The sequence below is a fragment of the Mastacembelus armatus genome, chromosome 21, assembly GCF_900324485.2.
Source record: "Mastacembelus armatus chromosome 21, fMasArm1.2, whole genome shotgun sequence".
Classification (NCBI taxonomy): domain Eukaryota; kingdom Metazoa; phylum Chordata; class Actinopteri; order Synbranchiformes; family Mastacembelidae; genus Mastacembelus; species Mastacembelus armatus.
The window spans coordinates 12,531,674-12,549,801 of NC_046653.1; the positions used below are offsets into that span (position 1 = coordinate 12,531,674).

General features: G+C 40.3%; 1 protein-coding gene across 1 annotated transcript; it reads left to right on the top strand.

Moving 5' to 3' along the window:
- The first annotated feature begins 1,393 nt into the window (after nucleotides 1-1,393).
- On the top strand, nucleotides 1,394-18,128 carry trpm2 (transient receptor potential cation channel, subfamily M, member 2). Its single transcript, XM_026294679.1, has 35 exons — nucleotides 1,394-1,483; nucleotides 2,875-2,910; nucleotides 4,867-4,970; nucleotides 5,483-5,556; nucleotides 6,399-6,582; nucleotides 6,687-6,867; nucleotides 7,144-7,310; nucleotides 7,409-7,589; nucleotides 7,710-7,771; nucleotides 7,843-8,043; nucleotides 8,603-8,705; nucleotides 9,161-9,282; nucleotides 9,567-9,933; nucleotides 10,125-10,258; nucleotides 10,607-10,736; nucleotides 10,820-10,965; nucleotides 11,087-11,199; nucleotides 11,878-11,976; nucleotides 12,215-12,440; nucleotides 12,773-12,891; nucleotides 13,007-13,139; nucleotides 13,298-13,469; nucleotides 13,573-13,753; nucleotides 13,939-14,120; nucleotides 14,623-14,755; nucleotides 15,219-15,306; nucleotides 15,515-15,596; nucleotides 15,710-15,843; nucleotides 15,941-16,005; nucleotides 16,285-16,314; nucleotides 16,413-16,499; nucleotides 16,586-16,664; nucleotides 16,766-16,867; nucleotides 17,289-17,405; nucleotides 17,501-18,128. Exons 3-35 carry the CDS (start codon nucleotides 4,869-4,871, stop codon nucleotides 17,615-17,617), a joined length of 4,413 nt encoding a protein of 1,470 aa, XP_026150464.1. The 5' UTR covers nucleotides 1,394-1,483; nucleotides 2,875-2,910; nucleotides 4,867-4,868; the 3' UTR covers nucleotides 17,618-18,128.

An 18,128-nucleotide genomic window follows, 5' to 3' on the forward strand; every position in this document is an offset into this window, starting at 1 on the left:
TGAATCTAATCTAGACGCTTCGAGGGAAGCTGCTGTAAGATGTGATAACACTGTACTATTGATGTTGTATAAATGGAGAGACTTATTTTAAATCTTGTAAATACATGTACAAAGGTGAGAGCGAGATAACTATAAAACACTAAAGATCAGTCTGATATCTAGAGAGAAATTGATCTGTATATTGTTGAATAAATATTGTGCCGTAAGGGAACTGAGAGTCGGTCTGTCTGTGTCTGTGTGGACGTGGCCCAGTATGATACTGGTCAAACCTCTATATCAGCATACTGCTGCTCTATTTATGAACGACCTCAATTCACCCACCTACAGCGGTTGTGTTTTTCTATGTGCTAAAACATGGTAGAATGTTTGTTTCAAAATTAAAAGGTTACAAGGTGCTGTTTAAAAATACAAATGGAAGAACAAAAGTTTTACAATTATTAATAAAAATTGACATTTTATAAAGGAAACTAGATAAATAGAATAATCCATACCTTAATTGATAACATATACGATTGCAGTCATACCAATTAATGTTTATTGGGATATTTAGTAAGTAGAAGAGCTTTACATGTCACATTATTTTGTGATAGTTGATTAGTTAAATGAAGCTTAAAATGTTCTATAGTAAGATTCATGCATAAGATTTTTATTAAATTTCCCACTCAGACATTTATTTTTATAGGTTGTTCACTGATTTCCACACTCAAGTCAAAATCAGAACTTGTTGCTGAGAAATCTGAAGAAAACTGAAAGAATTAATGGCAGAATATCCATAAAGCTGCTTTATGGGACGTGATCAGTGGTGGTATGCTGACATCTGGTGGTGGTAACTCACCAGCAACATGAAGGTGACAGTGCTGCTTCCTTATAAAAAGAGGTATCCATATAGTATGTCTAACTACTAACTACTTCATTAGCATGCTGCATTAACTATACTCCATACAGTATGCCAATTTCTGACAGGAAAAAGTTATTTGAATAATTTATAGAAACTGAGAATAGATATGGTGAATCCCACCACAGACACAACCTTCCATCTCATTTTCCCAGCCACTATGGACAAGAAGTTCTTAAACATCTGCAAATGCATGGCAGCTGCATCAGCTGATGAATATAATACAGTATCTACTATCAAAGGTTTTATAACAAACAATAAATGGACTTGATCCTGATTTCATTTTGTTACTGTTCCCAGGGTCATGAAGAAACTTTGGGTGAACCTTGAATACAGATACATATATATATATATATCAATACACTGAGTCAACTGAGTCAGCTCCTGAATCAACCGGTTCTCCATTTAGTAACAAAATCCCTAGTTTAATACTCTGGAGCTGTCACCTGGCAACAAGTGTTGTAACGCCCAGCAAACGAAGTACACTTGCCTGAAAGTCTGTGTTGTTCAAACCAGGGGGAAGCAAAACAACTTGATTTTGCTGCTGTCTTTTATCAAAGTGAAAGGAGGATCTGAAGGCAAAAAAAGGTAATGGTAACTATGATAAATCATAACTAAAATGTTTTTTTTTTAATGTTTTCAAAAATTAGGGGGAAATAGGAGGGGATTAGTTACTACTTAAATTTAAGTATTTTAAGTATATCATTTTTTTTCCCCCTTCTACCGTCACTGTAGTGTCAGCATAGCCATACTAAATGTCTAAATGGTCCAACTGGAACTGGAATGTGGGCAATAGTTGCTTAAAAGTCTTTCTGTTAATATCTTGTGCATTTACCTTGTAGTTGCATAGCGCTATGTCCACTGTGGCAGCAAGATAGGGAGACCACTATGCATCTTCAATGCCTTTTATGATCTACCTCCTCGTGCAGGATCGATCAGCCCTCTAACCTCTTTGCTTCCAGTTGTTTCCATTTGATTTCTGCCAGTTTGAGCTTTTGTCATCTCAAAAAACAAGACCCACCCACAGACAATGTCAGATCAGCTGTGATTGGCTGATTGCGTACATCTTCTCTTGTCTTCATAAAAACCTCCATGTCCTGAGTACAGTCATGAGGATCTCCATCAGCTGGTATAACCATTCTTGACGCGGGATCAAGAAAAATACACCATTGTATGTTTAAATCTGGTGCTGATAAAATAACCTTATAGCCTGTTCGGTGTGTTAGGACAAATCTTGTGCGTAATGTGAGTAATTGATGAGGTATGAAGAGAGTCACTGGATATACCACTGTCACTGTAGAAACTATGTGGCATGCAAATGATGTAGCTGCCAGTCCTTGGTAGCAAGGTGGCAAAAGCCCTATTCTACAATATCCAGCTTTGTGCTGTAATAGGCTAATGGTTGCTTACCTACTTACTTACCTACTTTTGCATTAACACAGCACATGCAAATCTTCATTTTCCAGCTACATACAAATGAAATGGTTTAGAGTTTAGGTAGGGTCTGGATGTCCCAGTGCTGGAGGTGGTCGCAATCCCCCTTTTCCTGCTCTAATTAAAGCACGCAGCACGGATGTTATTACTCCAAAGTCGCAAATCCTGAGAGCACCTGTTTAACAGTTTAAGGTTATGGGGACTTGTTTATTGCATCTACTTGTGAAGGATCTATTAATCCTTTGTTTCCACTCAGTTGTCTATCTAAATCAGTGGTCTTCAACCCTGGTCCTCGGGAGCTACCATCCTGCTTGTTTCCCAGATATCCCTGCCCAACCCTCTGCTGATTACCTGGATCAGGTGTGTTCAGCCAATCAAAAACCACAAGGGCAGGGATAGTTGGAAAACCTGCAGGATTGAAGACCACGGACCTAAACAGTCAAATTTTTGCAGGCAAAATTGCAATTTATATGTAACTAGTTAGTGGGCCTCCGTGGCTAATGTCAGTAAAACAACTGAGTCTTCTTTTCTACTTTTTTTTGTAGGATTACAAATGAGCAGATCATCCACATACTGAATCAGTAAGTGTCCCTGGGTGTTTCAAATCCTACACGTGTCTGTATATTGTTGGCTCTAATAAATGAATGCATAACTCTCACCTCTCACATCCAACCTGGAAAACACAAAAACCAGTTCTACTTGTCATTGTGTACCGTCCACCTGTTCCTTACTCACAGTTTTTAACTGAATGTCCAGACTTCCTGTCTGATTTAGTGCTTAGTTCAGATAAAGTCATTATAGTGGGAGATTTTAACATTCATGTAGATGTTGAAAATAATAGCCTCAACATTGCATTTGATTCTATATTAGATTCAATTGGTTTCACTCAAACTGTTAATAAACCCACCCACTGTTTTAATCACACCCTTCATCTTGTTCTGACCTATGGCATCGAAATTGAACATCTAATAGTTTTTCCCCAAAATCCTGTTTTGTCAGATCATTCTTTAATAACTTTTGAATTTAAGATGATGGCTCATGCAGCATTTGGAAGAAAATTCCACCACAGCAGATGTTTATCTGACAACGCTGTTAACAAATTTATGAAAATGATTCCATCTTTATTTACGTCTATGCCATGTGCCAACACAGTGGAGGGCAGCTGCCTCAATCTCACTCCCTACCAAATTGATCATATTGTTGACAGCGCTGTAACCTCACTGCGTGAAACGCTTGATTCTGTGGCCCCTCTGAAAAAGAAGTTAGTGATTCAGAGAAGACTAGCCCCATGGTATAATTTACATATTCGTATCTTAAAGCAGGCATCACGAAGGCTGGAAAGGAAGTGGCGTTCCACAAATTTAGAGGAATTAAAAAAACAGTCTATTAAAAATAAAAGCTCTAAAAAAGCTCTCCGTAAAGCCAGAACTGCATACTATTCATCACTAATAGAGGAAAATAAGAACAATCCCAGGTTTCTTTTCAGCACTGTAGCCAGGCTGACAAAAAGTCACAGCTCTGTTGAGCCCAGTGTTCCCTTAGCTCTCACCAGTGATGAATTTATGAATTTTTTTACAAATAAAATCACAACTATTAGAGATAAAATTCAGCAGATGCTTCCTATACCTGCAATAAATGAATCTTCTACTGTAGTAGCTCTTGAATCACCTGTAGGACCTCAGTTATGTTTAGACTGCTTCTCTCCTATAGATCTCTCTGAATTTACATCAGTAGTTGCTTCATCGAAATCATCAACATGTCTCTTAGACCCCATCCTGACTAGACTGCTTAAAGACACCCTGCCATTAATTAACTCATCTTCATTAGACTTATTATATTTATCTCTAGTATCAGGCTACGTACCACAGGCCTTTAAGACTGCAGTAATCAAACCCTTATTCAAAAAGCCTAGTCTTGATCCAGGATTCTTGGCTAATTATAGACCAATATCCAACCTATCCTTTATTTCTAAAATCCTTGAAAAAGTTGTTGCTAAGCAGCTATCAGACCACTTACACAGGAATGTAAGTATATTCTATATTCTATATTCTATTGGCCCCACCAACCTGCAGTGTCTATTTGTTGTTTATTGTTGCTGTTCTTTTCTCTCTCCTCTATCCACTCACCCCAACCGGTCGAGGCAGATGGTCGCCCAAACTGAGCCCGGTTCTGCTGGAAGTTTTTTCTTCTGTTAAAGTGCCTTGAGATGATTTGTATTGTGATTTGGCACTTTACAAATAAATTGAATTGAATTGAATTAAATAATGAATCCCGATGTGCTGTAACTTATGTTCTTATGAGCACCCCTGCTTACAATAGTTCATCCATGCAGGGCTATCCATAGGCCTGTGTTGAAGACAACTGAAGGGCACTGATGGTGCTCTGATACACAAAGTAAATGTTTTATACATAATGTACCTGCCATAAAATATAGTTCACCTAAAAATATCTGCCACAACACACCTGGGATCTGAAAAACAAAGCAGAGGCTTACAGGTGATACTACACTTGTTTTTTTGGTTTTTTTACTTCCTCAGAAATGCTGTCCAAATCAGAGATAAAGATTTACCCACACCAAATGATCACGGAACTGCAGCAGAACAAAATTAAAATGGCAAAAATGGTTTCATGTTTACAAGAGGTGAGTAATTGTCTGTCACATATTTTTAAATTTGATCAAATAGTGATCATTATCTACTGTTGTAGTTGTAATTTTACATACTGTTTAATATGTTTATGTTAATGCATCACATTTTATAAATATGTTTTGTATGTAAAAATAGTAACCTGCAAAGTAACTATAGCCATTAAATACTTGTAACTATTCTGGAAAAAAATCTGGTGTGTAACTAATCCACTGAGTAACACAGTAGTCGATTGATCCCCACTTGGCGACTCCTCTGAGGGAGGTTTAGTCCGCAGTCTGCTCTGGCATCACTGATGCAGCGCTGACTGCAAGACTGCACCAGCTGCAGACGCTCCTCTTCCTCTCATGTTCTATGTTCTCAGCCCGATGCAGATCTGTGCAGCAGCATAGCCTCCCATGTTGCCTCCAGGATGGGGGAAGCTGAAGGAGCACGACAGCTGAGTCACACTCTAGCAATCCATGCAGCCAGTCCCTTTAAACACCTTTCTTTCTCTTCTTCTTTCCAGCACTCTGCGATCACCTCCTGGATTAAAGAGAACATCTGCAAACGGCAATGTTATTTCTTTGACAAAGATGACAGGTAGGCTGAGCTGCTCTGTATTTTGCCATTTTGTTGATCGAAGTCTCTGAAATTTGCATTTGCAACCTTGCATTGATGTTAACTAGTTAAGAAAACAGGGTCATTACCCATTTGGAAGACCCATTTGCACCCAAACTTTAACCTCCTGGCTGACGTCTTCAGATGTTGTTTCAATAGTTCTACATAATATTCTTACCTGATGATGCCATCTATTTTGTGACCTTCACCAGTCCCTCTTGCAGCAAAACACCCCACACAACATGACTCTGCCACCCCGGTACTTCACAGTTAGGATAGTGTTCTCAGGCTTGCATGCTTCCCCCTTTTTCCTCCAAATGTAACGATGGTCATTATGGCCAAACAGTTCATTTTTAGTTTCATCAGCCCACAGGACATGTCTCTAAAATTTAAGGTCTTTGTCCCTGTGGGCATTTGCAAACTGTAATCTGGCTTTTTTGTAGTAATGGCTTCTTCCTCGCTGTCAGTACAGGGCTCGTTTCACTGTAGATAATGACACTCTCTCACCAGCTTCGCCCAGCATCTTCACAAGGTGTTTTGCTTTTGTTCTGGGGTTGATACGCACATTTCGCACCAAAGCGCGTTCATCTCTGGGACACACAACCCGTCTCCTTCCTGGAAGGAAGGTTTTCCTAAAACAGGAAAATTCTAGTCTGATTTAATGCCAGACTGTGAGAAAAAAAAGGTTTTGTGTCTTTTTATTATGTCTTTCAACTGTAAATATCATTACTGCCAAATGTGTGTAAACATAACATAAAACACTTCGTTGATGATGTGTGTGCCACATTGGTGCATATAAATATTAAGAGTTTTTGCTTCCACAGTTCTCCAAAGTCTAAACCTGATGTATGTAAGTGTGGGTACCCAAAAACTGATCATGTGAATGAAGCCATCAAGTCAGAGGATTTTACCGGGGAGTCATGGAATAGACACAGACACGTTCGTGAAGTGCCCACTGATGCTTTTGGAGACATCACCTTTGGTAGTTTGGGACAAAAACCGGGCAAGGTGAAACAATAATTTCTCTCCACTGCATAACTTACAGTAAGGGCATGTGTATGTGTTCCTGCAAGTCTTGATTCTCACCTTTGCATCTGTGTGTCCATTCTCAGTATGCACGAGTGTCCACAAACACCAGCCCTGACATCCTGTACCAATTACTGACTGAACAATGGAAACTTTCCCCTCCCAACCTGCTGATATCTGTGACTGGAGGAGCCAAGGACTTCTATCTGAAGGCTCGTCTCAAGAACATGTTCCGCAGAGGTCTCATCAAAGTGGCCCAGACAACAGGTCAGTCAGACAAGAGGGAGAAATTTGTATGTGTGTGTGTGTATGTGGCCCATGAAAACATGTGTTTTATGAGTACATGTGTATTTATGTAGTTATGTAGGTGTGTGTGCGTCTGTGCCAAATGAAAGGAGGAGATCAGATGAGAATAGAAGATCACATAAAAGGCTACAGCAGAGAGATGGCCAGCTTAGCAAAAAGACTAGAAACTCCAGGAGGAGTGTAGTTGTCCACCTGTTTTTAAGATTGAATTTGTACACATGCTGTGCTGTGTTGCAGGAGCATGGATCATCACCGGTGGTACCCACGTAGGTGTGATGAAGCATGTAGGCCAGGCTGTGAGGGACAACGTCCTAAGCTGCAGCTCCACGCAGGGTCGCGTTGTGGCTATTGGCGTGGCAACATGGGGGATAATCCACAACAGGGACTCTTTGGTGTATTCTGAGGTGCAGTAAACACATTTACTTTTTTGTGTGTCTTGTGACTCATCATCTACACATCATAGAGTCTTTTTATAACTTCCTTTTGTTCTATGTCTCTGCAGGGTTGTTTTCCAGCCCAGTACGTGATGGATGTCAAGGGCCAAGGCAGACTGTCCAACCTCGATAACAACCACACCCACTTCCTGTTAGTGGATGATGGGACCCATGGACATTATGGTGTGGAGATTGAATTGCGTAGCCGTCTGGAGAAATGCATTTCTGAGAAGCATCTTGGCAATAGAGGTTCAACATATCTAATGCACTTTGAAGCTTGCTGATACAGCAAGGCAGTGCACATTATGTCCCTATTCTTTCTATCTGAATGGTTTTTATGATTGATTTTTTTTCTTGTATAACTTCCAGAAAGCGGTGCGACCATCCCTGTGGTGTGTGTGGTTTTGGATGGTGGACCAGGAACATTGAATGTATGTCGTCAGTTTAAAGCCCCTTTCTTTCTCTGTTTTTGTCATGCCTGACTTTTTGTGCCCCCCCTCAGACCATGTACAACACCATCCTGAATGGTACACCATGTGTGGTCCTGGAGGGTTCTGGGAGAGTAGCGGATTTGATTGCTGATGTGGCAGAACTACCACTGTCCCAGATCACTATCGCGCTCATCCACCAGTTGATGAAAAAGTTCTTCAGCCAAGCATATGACAACTTTACTGACCTTGAGATCATAACATGGACCAAGATGGTATGTAAACAGAGTGAAGAACTTAACACATACAGACAAATGCAGGTATTATTGGACCTTAGTGTAGCATGGAGGACGGTTGGCCACTAAAGGTGTGCCACAAGGCTCAGTTTCAGATCCAATAATGTTTTCTCTTTCCATGTTCTCTCTCAAGAATGTAAAACGTAAAACATTATTGGTTTTATTTTTATGCCAACAACATTCTTCTATATGTACCAGCATTGCCTGGTAATAGCAATCTTGTCACACCAGCTGTTTGATATTGTTTGATGTTTGATGTTTGATATTTTCAAATGTTGAAATGAAATCAAATTGATGTCTATTTTTTCTGAGTACTCTGGTTTCATACCAGAGTCCAAACACAAGCCAGTTAGATTAAGTGGTGACTCCAAATTACCTGTCAAGTACTGTAGGTGTGAATGTGAGTGTGACTGTTTGTCTTCAGGCTGTGATAGGCTGACTATCTCAAAACTTTACTGATTATGTTTAAGGCTAATTTAGGTTTAGCCACCAATCACATCTGTCAGCTGTATCACATCCTGTTTGTTTTATGTTAAAGATTCAGGACATCATCAGAAGGCCACACTTGCTGACAGTCTTCAGAGTAAGTGAGGAATGTCACTGGGATGTGGATGTGGCTATTCTTCAAGCTCTCCTTAAAGGTAGGGATTTGAGTTTCAGTGCAGCATTAAGCACGAAGACAGACATGCAACCAGTCCAGCTCTTGCATGTATAATAATATAATTGCCTCTTATAAAATGTAATTACTGGACTGTGTTATCAAATGAACCAAGACTGGAAATTTAGATCATGCTTAATGCACAGCATTTGTTTCTAACACTGAGCTTCACTGCAGTAATTATCATCCATTGTCAGATAGTCATCCTGCTCATGTGGGTACATTTGGCTACATCTCCTTTCCTTTGTGGTCTCAAAGTCCAAAGTAGAATTTGTTTTGGTGTAAAGCCTTACTACCTGCTGCTTGACCATGCCACGTAGCTGTTGAGATGGAGATAATGTTTGCACTCACTTGCAATCAGCCAGTCTTTTGATTAAATGTTAACAGAAGGCTCCACAAATAAATTGTGTCCAAAAAAAAAAAAAATTCTCTGCTTAGCTTCAAGAACCAATAAGTCACAGGGAACCGAGTATTGGAAGAGCCAGCTGGAGCTGGCTATAGCCTGGAACAGAGTGGACATAGCTGAGACTGAGATCTTCACTGAGGACAGCCAGTGGGAGGTGGGTTTGCCTATATACATGACACAAACACCATTAGCAATATGTCACAGAAGCAGCCATCCTCTGAACAAGAACCTGTGTTGCAATCCTCTTCGTCAACATTAAGATAACATAAGTATTGCTTACCCCTTACATTTTCTGCTGCAAGTATTTTCCCTCTTTGTAGTCAGCAATCACCTTACAGTATGAGATATCAGACTTCTTAAAAATAGTAAATAACAAGCTGCAGAAAAACCGATATCTGGGACTGCGTCTTGCTTTTCTTTCTTGTTCTCGTCTTTTAGTCCAGTGAACTCCACTGGGCCATGTTCTCAGCCTTGGTTGGTAACAAGCCTGAGTTTGTGAGACTGCTGCTGGAGAACGGTGTGAGTCTGAGGGAGTTCCTGCAGGATGAGCAAACTCTACGTGAGCTCTACACACGGCTTCCCAACTGCATCTTTCTCAGCAAACTGGCCAAACGGGTCCAGAGTTCAAGGAAACAGTTATTGAAAACCAGGGGTCAAAGTCACTTAGGACAAGAGAAAATCATCACCATGAGTCATGTGTCTGATGAGGTGCGACACCTGCTGGGCAGTTTCACCAAGCCCCTCTACCCTTCGTCCACCATGACATACCCCTTCAAAATGACTATAGAGGACATATCTCTCTCAGTGAGCATGTTTATTCATTATCTACTATTCTTTGTAGTTTGACAAAACTAAAGTATGCCCTATACTATACACTCTAACCACTCATCACATCAGGGTCATAATGTTTAAGATGTCAAGCCTATTCCAGTATTGTGACACCTTTATTATCAAAAATGAATACAATTCCTTAAGTTCCTTATCTTTTCATCTGTCTGTCTAAAAATCAGACAGTTTCAGAAGGATCCCTGCGAGCTACCATTGTCGAAGAGAGGGACCCAGGCAAAGACCTTTTCCTTTGGGCTGTTGTCCAGAGCAACAAGGAGCTGGCTGAAATTGCCTGGGAGCAGGTAATGAAAACAAACAATACTTGTGCAAAATTTAAAAACAGCTATTTATGTGATGTGTGAATGTGACCTTGCATCTTTCTGTGTGCACATCACAATATCAATGAGCTGAAAACCAATTCAAAAACCCAATCATCAACCAATAAACACAATAAACACAAATTAAACCTCAGAATTAACCATCACACTCTAAATTGATTCTCGAAGTGATCTAGCAGCTAAAAGACAAGTATCAAATGTATTCCATATAAATATTAAAGAATGACTTCATCTGAATCTAAATGTCTAAGAGCTGGTCAGGCCACAACAGCAGCTGTAACTGTATCTGTATCTGTATCTGTATCACACCAGTGTAGAGACTGCACATCCGCTGCTCTGGCCGCCAGTAAAATCCTGAAGAAAATGGCAGAGGATATAAAAGACACAGACAAGGCAGAAGAAATGAAAGAGCTCGCCAATCACTATGAGAAACATGCCATTGGTATAATCCCACACATATCTAAATTACTTTAACTTATGTAAAATATTTGACAAGGTTCGCATTTATCTATGCGTGTGTCTCAGGTGTGTTCAGTGAGTGCTACAACAGTGATCAAGAGCGGGCTCAGAAACTGTTGGTTCGAGCGTCACCACTCTGGGGAAGGACCACATGCTTGAGGCTGGCACTGGAAGCTAATGATAAAAGCTTTGTAGCTCAGTCAGGTGTTCAGGTAGAGCAACTTGATCATTTGTGCCACTCATCATCAAACCTTTAAACCTCTTTTATTTTGATATGCATGTATAATTTCATATACAGCATGTGTCTGCCTGCTAACATGCCCTGTCTTCCAGAATCTTCTGACTCAGATCTGGTGCGGTGGGCTTTCAGTGGATAACCCTGTGTGGAGAGTGATGACCTGCATGGTCTTCTTCCCTCTTATCTACACCAAGTTTCTGGTTTTCAGGTCACTCTTAGCGCTTTGGTGAAACTTTGCAGATGTCACTGTGTTTAATAATCTCATTTAGGTAAACAGGCATCAAAAAACTGACAACACAGAGTTGCAATGGGGGAAAATATTTATAAACATCACTTGCTAAACTGGACCAGTAAAGTCGCACGGCAGTTAACTAACATCCAGATGGGTTTACATTTGGAAAAACAAACATGATGTCTCTTTCGAACAGTTACACATAAGACACTGTAACAGCAGCCATCTGCTAAAGACAGTCTGGCCAATGGTCTCTGATGTTCTGCATGGTTGTACTAAAAACCTCACGATGTTCAGATATTAATCTAAATTGCTGATGTTTTATGATATCTGCATGAATTCAAATGATTAATAGAACTATTTTTTTTCACAAGAAAAAAAATCAAACCAGTGTCATAAACTTCTGGCAGCACAAAAAATGGAGAAAGAGACTGTACATTTTTATTTCATTTACAGTAGATTAGGACCTATACTGCATATGACAACAGACTGTACTGAGTAATCCCATTCATCATAGCATCATGAATCTGCTGTAATATAGTAGTGTTATGCAGTGCACACAACCTGGTGGCAGCAGGGCCACGTACTGTTGCTTTGTCTTACTCCTTATATTACTTCCATAGTGCTGATCACCAGCGTTGTTCTTCTCCACAGACGAGATGAAGTCATCCAGCGAGAAGCTGAGAAGAGTGAGGAGATAAAGAGAGTAGCGACTGTGACGGGAAGTACGCTTCAAACTAACTATGCTGACCTGTGAGTAGACAGGTTATAGACTGAGAGTATGTGTGATCACTTTCCGTCTACATAAAGTGTCTCAGAGTTTATAGACACCTTGAGATTTTACAATTTTGTAGTGATATGAGTCAAAGGTCAGTAGCAGGACATTTAGGGAAACAAGAAGTAAATGTTCCAACATGTCACTTGGTGGGAATCCAGTTAAATATGAAAACCTCAAAGTTGTTTCTAATGCCACTGACCTCTCTGTCCACAGTGAGCCCGCCAGCCAGTGGCGCCTGACACCTCTGGGCATGTGGTCCAGGCTGGTGTGCCTGTACAGCTCACCGCAGGTCAAGTTTTACTGGAATATTGTATTTTACTTTGCCTTCCTCTTACTGTTTGCTGTGGTGCTGATGATGGACTTCCAGGCTACGCCCTCTGCATGGGAGGTGCTGCTTTACATCTGGCTGTTCTCTCTAGTGTGTGAAGAGGTCAGACAGGTGAGGGGCTGTAGCCCGGACCCACAGGTGTACAGATCTTAAGGAATAAATATACATGTGTCGGTCTGAAACTGATGCAGCAGCCTGTTCTTTAACCCTTAGAAGTCTGGGCCTAGAGGAATGTCGTGTGATTTGATCACACCAACTCCTAAGGGTTCATGTTCAAATGGTGACCATCTTATCTGATATCTTGGGATGGAGAGAGCAAAATCATAGCTCCCTGTTTTATTTCATTTCATACTAGACGTCATGTTTTGTATTTCTTTAGTTACTGGTCTTTGCAAAATCCCAGTCTTTCAAAATAATAATTTGTGTTTTTTTTCTCATCTTAGCTGTTTCATGATCCTGATGGCTTTGGGTTTCGTAAGAAAGCCACAATGTACATTCAAGACCTGTGGAATATTTTAGATGTTCTGTCCATCCTCCTGTTTATCATTGGTCTTGCATTTAGGTAAAATCCCTTCCCCTGAGTTAAACACTCTAGGCCATGCTAATGCTCTCCACCTGCTTGCTCATCTGTTTGCTGAATCTATGAATCACCAACATTTAAATTTTTTTTTCTTCAGGCTTATATCCACGTTATTCTATGCGGGTAAAATCGTTCTCTGCATCGACTTTGTGGTGTTCTGCCTTCGTCTCATGGCCATCTTCACTATCAGTCGAACTCTGGGACCCAAAATCATCATAGTCAAGAGGATGGTGAGAGGGTTACATACAAAACCTACTGAATGGTGACAAGATATGTTGTGGGAACAGACCACAATAAAAGTTACCCACTCAAAAATATAGTCACTAAAGTCAATGTACATACTGTATGAGTCAGTGATCTCAGTATTCAGATATGTCCTTTTCTACAGATGATGGATATGTTCTTCTTCTTGTTCCTGCTGAGCATCTGGGTGGTGGCATATGGTGTGGCCAAACAAGGCATCCTCATCAACAACGACAGTCGGCTGGACTGGATTTTCCGCGGGGCTGTTTACGAGCCGTACCTCACCATATTTGGGAATTTCCCCACTAATATTGATAGTGAGTGAATCTGGAGAACAAAACAGCTTTGTTTGAAGAAGGTTACAGTCTTAACACTTTGGACACTTAAGATATTTGTTTAACCACGTTGTTTCTTCTGCAGAAGTTACATTTGACATAAACTCCTGCAGCATGAGTGGCACAGATCCTCTGAAGCCCAAGTGTCCTGTGCTAGATGACAATCAAAACCCGGTCTTTCCTGAGTGGCTCACCATCACCCTGCTTTGTGTTTACCTGCTCTTTGCCAACATATTGCTGCTCAACCTGCTGATTGCAATCTTCAAGTGAGTTCTCCTCAACATCACTGTGTCATCGTTTTAGAAGTGTCAGCTTTTCACTGCAACCTGTGGCTGCCTAACAAGTTGTAAACATAGCTTCGATGATGATGATGATGATGATGATGATGATGATGATGATATCATGGTGTTGTCACTGCTTTATCCGCCGTGTCCTTTGCTTCCTTCCACAGCTTTACGTTCGAGGAAGTGCAGGACAACACAGACAGAATATGGAAGTTTCAGAGATACGAGCTAATTAAGGAGTATCACAGCCGTCCTGCCGCTCCTCCACCTTTTATCATCCTCAGCCATATTTACCTCTTGATCAGTAAAATGGTGATGTGCAGGCAATCCACCACATCCAAGGAGTTCAGTAAGCACTGAATGTTATGTTTCTTTGCAGAAAGTAGACTTCATGATGGTAAACTGCAGATTTCCTCCCTTGTTAGAGCTAAAAACTTCACTGTTCATACAATAACTTTCTTACTGGCTGGACTACACTGGTGCATTCATGACCTAAATTACTGTCATTATTGTCAAGTTCTTGGAGAAAACATGTCATCTTCCCACGTTGCTGTTAGCAGAATCAGCATTTTCTTCATTTGAGAGATGGATGGTTTTTGGAGTTGATTTTACAATCTTGCTTACTTCATGTACAGTTCATTGCACACTTAGATCCACAATGAAAGAATCTGCATAGCAACTGAGCATCTCCAGCTGCTTATGCCATATCAGTCGAGATTTTTACATGTTAAAGGTTTTTTTTTTTTTGACAAACAATCAATTCCAGTTTAAATGGAACTTTCTGTGCATCTGTGTATATGCAGATGTGGTGTATTAGGTATTGACGCTCAGTACGTGACACTGTTTTTCAGAAAATGAGCTTCCTCAGGCAGAAGACGAGGAGCTGTTGTCCTGGGAGTCCTTGATGAAGGACAGATACCTGCTTACCACGCAGCAGGAACAGAGCCAGAGCATGGAGCAACGCATCCTGGACACTGCCCAAAAGTAATATTCCAGATGTGGCTCAGTGAGACCCCATATCCCACTTTTAGCAGGTCAAACACAGTGTAATTTTACTATACCTTCTAGTCTAGTAGAGATTATCCTGTATTTTGCAACAAAAAACTCTGAAACTCTGAAAAATAAATTCAGAATTTTTATAGCACATTGCATGGATGGATGGATGGATGGATGTTCCTGTATCTGTTTATCAGCATCTTACAACCCTCTTTTTAATTAGATGATCACTTTCATGTCTGACTGTTTAGGGTAGAGTTAGATGTTACATTTGCTTAGTATTGATTTACTCATTTCATGCTTTCTGACTGCCTGTAACTTGATAGGTTATATTTTTAGGGTTTGATAAAGTTAATATTTTATTTTGACTAAACACAATGAGTATATAACATCAACTAATCTGGGAGTGGTATTGAAACAAATAGCATCCTGTACTTGTTTGTTTCCTGAGGGTTAGCACCATATCCGACCAACTGGAGAGGGACGAGGAGACGGGCTCCACTCCCCTGGAGAAAAGACTGGCCCGACTAGAGAACCAGGTTACGACCTGATTTTTGCTTTTGACTATTGTTGCACTTCTGTCTGCAACATTTCATTATACTCTGGGAGACAGGAGTGATGGCACACTCATGTGTTTGTTTTTATTTGTTTGTATTTCAAGATGACCCCTGTGAAATCATGGTTATCTTCAATGTCACACAAGCAGTTATGAAAGGAATTTCACAAATTTTTGTTTTCTCTCATCAGGTCTTGCAGTCATCCAGAGCCCTGCAGTGGATTATGGACAACCTGAAGTCTCTGGGTGTTGCAAAAGAATCACAAGTTCCAAGTCAGTAACCAACATACTTGTTCTTTATTTTTGTTAATTTACATATTTTTGTCTTCAGTTTTCAATTCAGTCACCTTCCTGCAGTTTTTACTCACTTGTATTCATCCCTGCAGCTTTAATTACCAAAGATGAAACCCCTGACACGCCAGAGGAAGAGGATGGGCTCCACGTGAACGCCCGTCAGTTTTTCTATCCGAACACCAAGCTGACACGCTTCCCTGTGCCTGACGAGAAGGTGCCATGGGAGGTATATCAGATTTCCAAGATGAAATCACCAGCTGTTCATGCAAAGGTGTTCTGGGTTTTGTTTGGATCCACATTGTCCTATTTTTTTTTTTTTCCAGGTCAGGTACCGCTTATACAAACCACATTACTATTCCTCTGAAGACAGTGGGGACCATGTGGATGGGTACGTTTTGACTAGACCATACACAACAGCCTTTATGTGTGGATATATTTACAGCTAACGATGGTTCATAATTAGTGGCTTTTATCAACCAATTTGAAATTCATGGGTGGATAATGAAGTGACCCTTTTATACCTCATATTAGCTTTTATATTTATTCATCTTTGAACTGTATAGCTACAATAACAAGCCTTTTTTACACTAGACATGTTCTACTACTTGTTTACAACGCAGCTTCCTCTTTATCTCCTTATCAATTTCATTTTTCTTTCTGCCCACAGATCAGAATCAGAAACCTTAAATAAATACAGGTATGATACAATATAAGAGACAGAAAGCATCAAAGGGCACTTGCAGTAACCTAACAAGAATGTTCCTTATATCTGATATGTCTCTCCTCTGTCATTAGAAACCCAGGAGGGAGGACGGGCATCAGGGGAAAAGGTGCACTCAGCCGCCTGGGTCCAAATTTGAACGTAGACCTTGTGCTTACACGGTAAGTCATCTCATGTCCTTACAAAGCTTTTGAAAAGGTTTTCTCAATTGCACGGCACAATCTAAGACTTCAAAATGGATTTTTAGTTGCAGAAGCAACGAGAGATCTGCTTTGGAATTTCTGGCAATTTGGGATGAGAACCAGGGAACCATGGTTTTACCTGGGGTGAGACCAGCTGTTCACTTGAAGTTGTTTTCTTTTTTTTTTTTTTACTGTTTGAGCTGTTCACACATACATACAGTTCTGCTGTGATTTGAAACCTTCAGGGACCTGTCGAATCTGCTGATCACCTGCCAGTGAGTCTGAAGGAAATCATGGGAAAAAAGCTGTATGAAACAATAGATGCAAAAGTATCAGAGGGAATAAAGGTACGTCTTTGGTTTGCTTTTGCTAAACTAGACAGAGAATTTGGTTTTCATGCAGCAGCTAAATGGATAATAAATACATGAAGTACAGCAGTGAATAAAAAAAAAAAACATTCAAAGAAGCAGACATGCAAACACAATGTTATTGGTCACTTGAACCTTTTGGACAAAGCGGTGAAGAGAAACCAGGCACCAGGGGGCAGCCCTGTGCTGCTGGTAACAGGCGGGATGCATCATTTTTTAGACAAATTAGTTGTGCTGAACCATCTTTAAGGAACCTTTGACAGGACATGCTGACTGCCGAATATGATTATTACAGAGTTAATGAAATAAAATGCATGATACATTTAAAATGCTTTTCTGAAAACTGACATTGACAAATGAGTGAATTCTGACATGCAGCTGATGTGCTACTGTGTTTTAGGTGTTTGAGGGTTATGTTGATGACTGCAGGAACACAGATAATGCCTGGGTGGAAAACACCGTCCTCAACATCCACTTGGATGGAATAAACCAGGTCATGGTGGATATTAATAATATGGTGAGTATGGTGATATTTAGGGAAAAAGTTTAGGTTGTGATTCTTGCTGTGATAGCCTTAATATTACTGCATTGTCATCATCTCCTTCGTCTTAGGTGGCAAGCAGCAGCGGTCCTCTTCAGTGGCAGGAGGTGAGCAGCAAAACGAGACTTAGCCCAAGCCAAATAGACTCTCTGCAGCAGGTTGCAGAGCTGCACAACAGGAAGTTCTGATTTTCACACTGCTGGAACTGCAAATGTGCCTCTTCATCCCCCAGTGTACTTCTGCCTGTTCAATAGGCCAACATAGATTTGTTCTGTTGCACTGAAAGCAATGACAAGAAAGTGTAAAGCCACAGTGTATGCCACTGTGGATTATTTTAACACACTGCACAAAAATCATAGTACGGTTCATTGATATTTTGCACTCCACACTGTGACATACACCTGTACTCTTACAGTGCATTCAGAAAGTCTCCAGACCCCCTTCACTATTTTTAGTTTTGTGATGTTGCAGCTTGATACTATAATTGTTTAAATTGATTTTTTTCTCATTAATCTACACTCCATGCCACATAATGACAAGTATGTTAGTGAAAAGAGAATTTTAGGGATGTTTGTAAATGTATTAAAAAGGAAAAACTGAAATATCACATTTTCTAAGTATTCAGACCCTTTACTCAGTACTTAGCTGAAGCAGCAACTAAAGTCAATTTGTAAAAATGTCTCAGCAAAGATCAAGAGA

Excerpts from the sequence above, each read along its gene's own strand:
- trpm2 (XM_026294679.1), top strand. The coding sequence starts at position 4,869 with ATGCTGTCCAAATCAGAGATAAAGATTTACCCACACCAAATGATCACG. Across the intron at positions 12,441-12,772 it reads TGTGTGAAGAGGTCAGACAG|CTGTTTCATGATCCTGATGG; the intron begins GTGAGGGGCTGT and ends TTCTCATCTTAG. Across the intron at positions 13,754-13,938 it reads CTGCTGATTGCAATCTTCAA|CTTTACGTTCGAGGAAGTGC; the intron begins GTGAGTTCTCCT and ends TTCCTTCCACAG.